This window comes from Arachis ipaensis, chromosome B3 (assembly GCF_059453495.1).
Source record: "Arachis ipaensis isolate K30076 ecotype BB chromosome B3, ASM5945349v1, whole genome shotgun sequence".
Taxonomy (NCBI): domain Eukaryota; kingdom Viridiplantae; phylum Streptophyta; class Magnoliopsida; order Fabales; family Fabaceae; genus Arachis; species Arachis ipaensis.
In genome coordinates this window covers 103766625-103768474 of record NC_142438.1, presented here as the reverse complement: position 1 = coordinate 103768474, position 1850 = coordinate 103766625, and the positions used below count along the sequence as shown (strand labels likewise).

The 1850-nt window shown below is 43.4% G+C and overlaps 1 protein-coding gene across 1 annotated transcript; it reads left to right on the top strand.

The window, feature by feature from the left end:
• The first annotated feature begins 1250 nt into the window (after positions 1-1250).
• On the top strand, positions 1251-1850 carry LOC148571867 (uncharacterized). The gene has a single exon (XM_088507335.1). The coding sequence runs from the start codon at positions 1251-1253 to the stop codon at positions 1848-1850; it is 600 nt and encodes a 199-aa protein (XP_088363461.1).

The following is a 1850-nucleotide window of genomic DNA, read 5'->3' as shown; positions in this document are numbered from 1 at the left end:
TTTGGATGCAATCCCAAAGAGTCAGTGATAGTTGCAGAAATTGGGGAGGAATTAGATGATACGTTGCATGGGAAGGAAGTGGGGTCCTAACATTTGGAAAATGAGGCTGGCTGGACTAAAGTCAGCGGTAAAAGGAGAGGAAAATTGAGTCAATCAAACAAAGCCCAACAAACATCTAAAGATAAAATGCCGGTGCGCTCAACTCAGAAATTGGACCAGAACCGTGACTTTGGGCTACGTATGAGAGGAGCCGAATCAGGGGTGAAGACCGGGTCGGTTAGCGGATCTAAGGCACGCATGGCATCTTCCAAACAAAAAGGGGTGAAGGGCAAATCTGTCTCCGTTGCGGTGCCGACTTTCACTGCCATTATCAAAAACGGACACAAAAGGTTGCGCCCTTCTTCTTTGCAGAATTCGCCGTTGACTCCAGACTGCCTTGGCGACACCAGCAAGCAGCAAATCGGCAAATTAGAAGGGTTGTCAGTGGAGGGACACAGACAAACCGGGCAACAACCGGACAAGGACAAGCAAGCCTTAGGGGGATATGATGGTGGATCTTCATCATCTCGTTAGGGACTTTAGCTGAGGTTGGTCCTTTTTACAATACAAATTGTTTTATGGATTATTTAGATTTAAGCTTTCTATTTTGGAATATTAGAGGTGCCTCTAATAAATTGGCCCGGGTTCATAGTAAGGAGTTAGCGAATAAATTTCATCCTACTTTTTTCATTCTGTTTGAAACCCATATTGCTTTCGAGAGGCTGAAATCTTTTTGGAATAATCTAGGTTACCAGGGTGTTGGTATTGTTGAGGCTAATGGTCATAGTGGGGGTATCTGGGTTCTATGTTCTAATTCAAATATTTCTGTGAGAGTATTGGATGTAGTTGATCAATGTATCAGTTTTGAAATCACTATGGGCAATACATCTAGTTACTGCAGTGCGGTGTATGCTAATCCGCATATACATCGGCGTAAAGAACTGTGGGGTGACTTGACAAGGATTGCTAATATGATCCACGGACCTTGGATTGTGTTAGGGGACTTTAATGATGTTTTGTTGCAGAGTGAAGTTAGAGGGGGGCAAGTTAGACTTGCCAGAGCAGAACAATTTGCAGAAACATTGGAGGATTGTGGGCTGTTTGATATGGGGGCTATTGGGAGAAGATTCACTTAGTACAGGAAGGTAAAAGGTGGGGTGCAGGTGGCCAAGAAGCTTGATAGAGCAGTCATCAACCAGGACTGGCGACTAATGTTTCCGGAGGCTTATACTGAGGTGCTGGCGCGCCCTCACTCTGATCATTGCCCATTATTCACTAGGTGCAAGATGGCAAAGAGGGCTACCAAAGGCCATCGTCCGTTCAGATTCCAGGCTGCGTGGATGACTCATCCTCTTTTTAGGAATGTTGTTGATACAGCTTGGAATAGAGGAGCTCCGGATGTAGTCAAATATTTGTTGGAGGTTCAAAAAGATGCAACTAGCTTCAATAAAAAGGTTTTTGGCAATATTTTTGTTAAGAAAAGGGAGTTGGAGAGGCTTTTGAATGACGTTCAGATTACTCTGGAAAGTCGGGAGGATCAACAGCTTAGGATCAAAGAGCAATTTTTGCATCAGGAACTGAATGCTGTCCTTCTTCAAGAAGAGTTGTTGTGGTATCAAAAATCTAGAGAACAATGGGTGAGATGTGGAGACAGAAATACAAAATTTTTTCATCTGCAGACAGTTATCAGGAGAAAGAGGAACAAAATTCATGGGTTATTTTTGGAGGATGGGTCTTGGGCCACGGAGACTACGACTCTAGAAATGGCGGCAAATTCTTTCTTTCAAAAAGAACTGTTTAATCTAACTTAA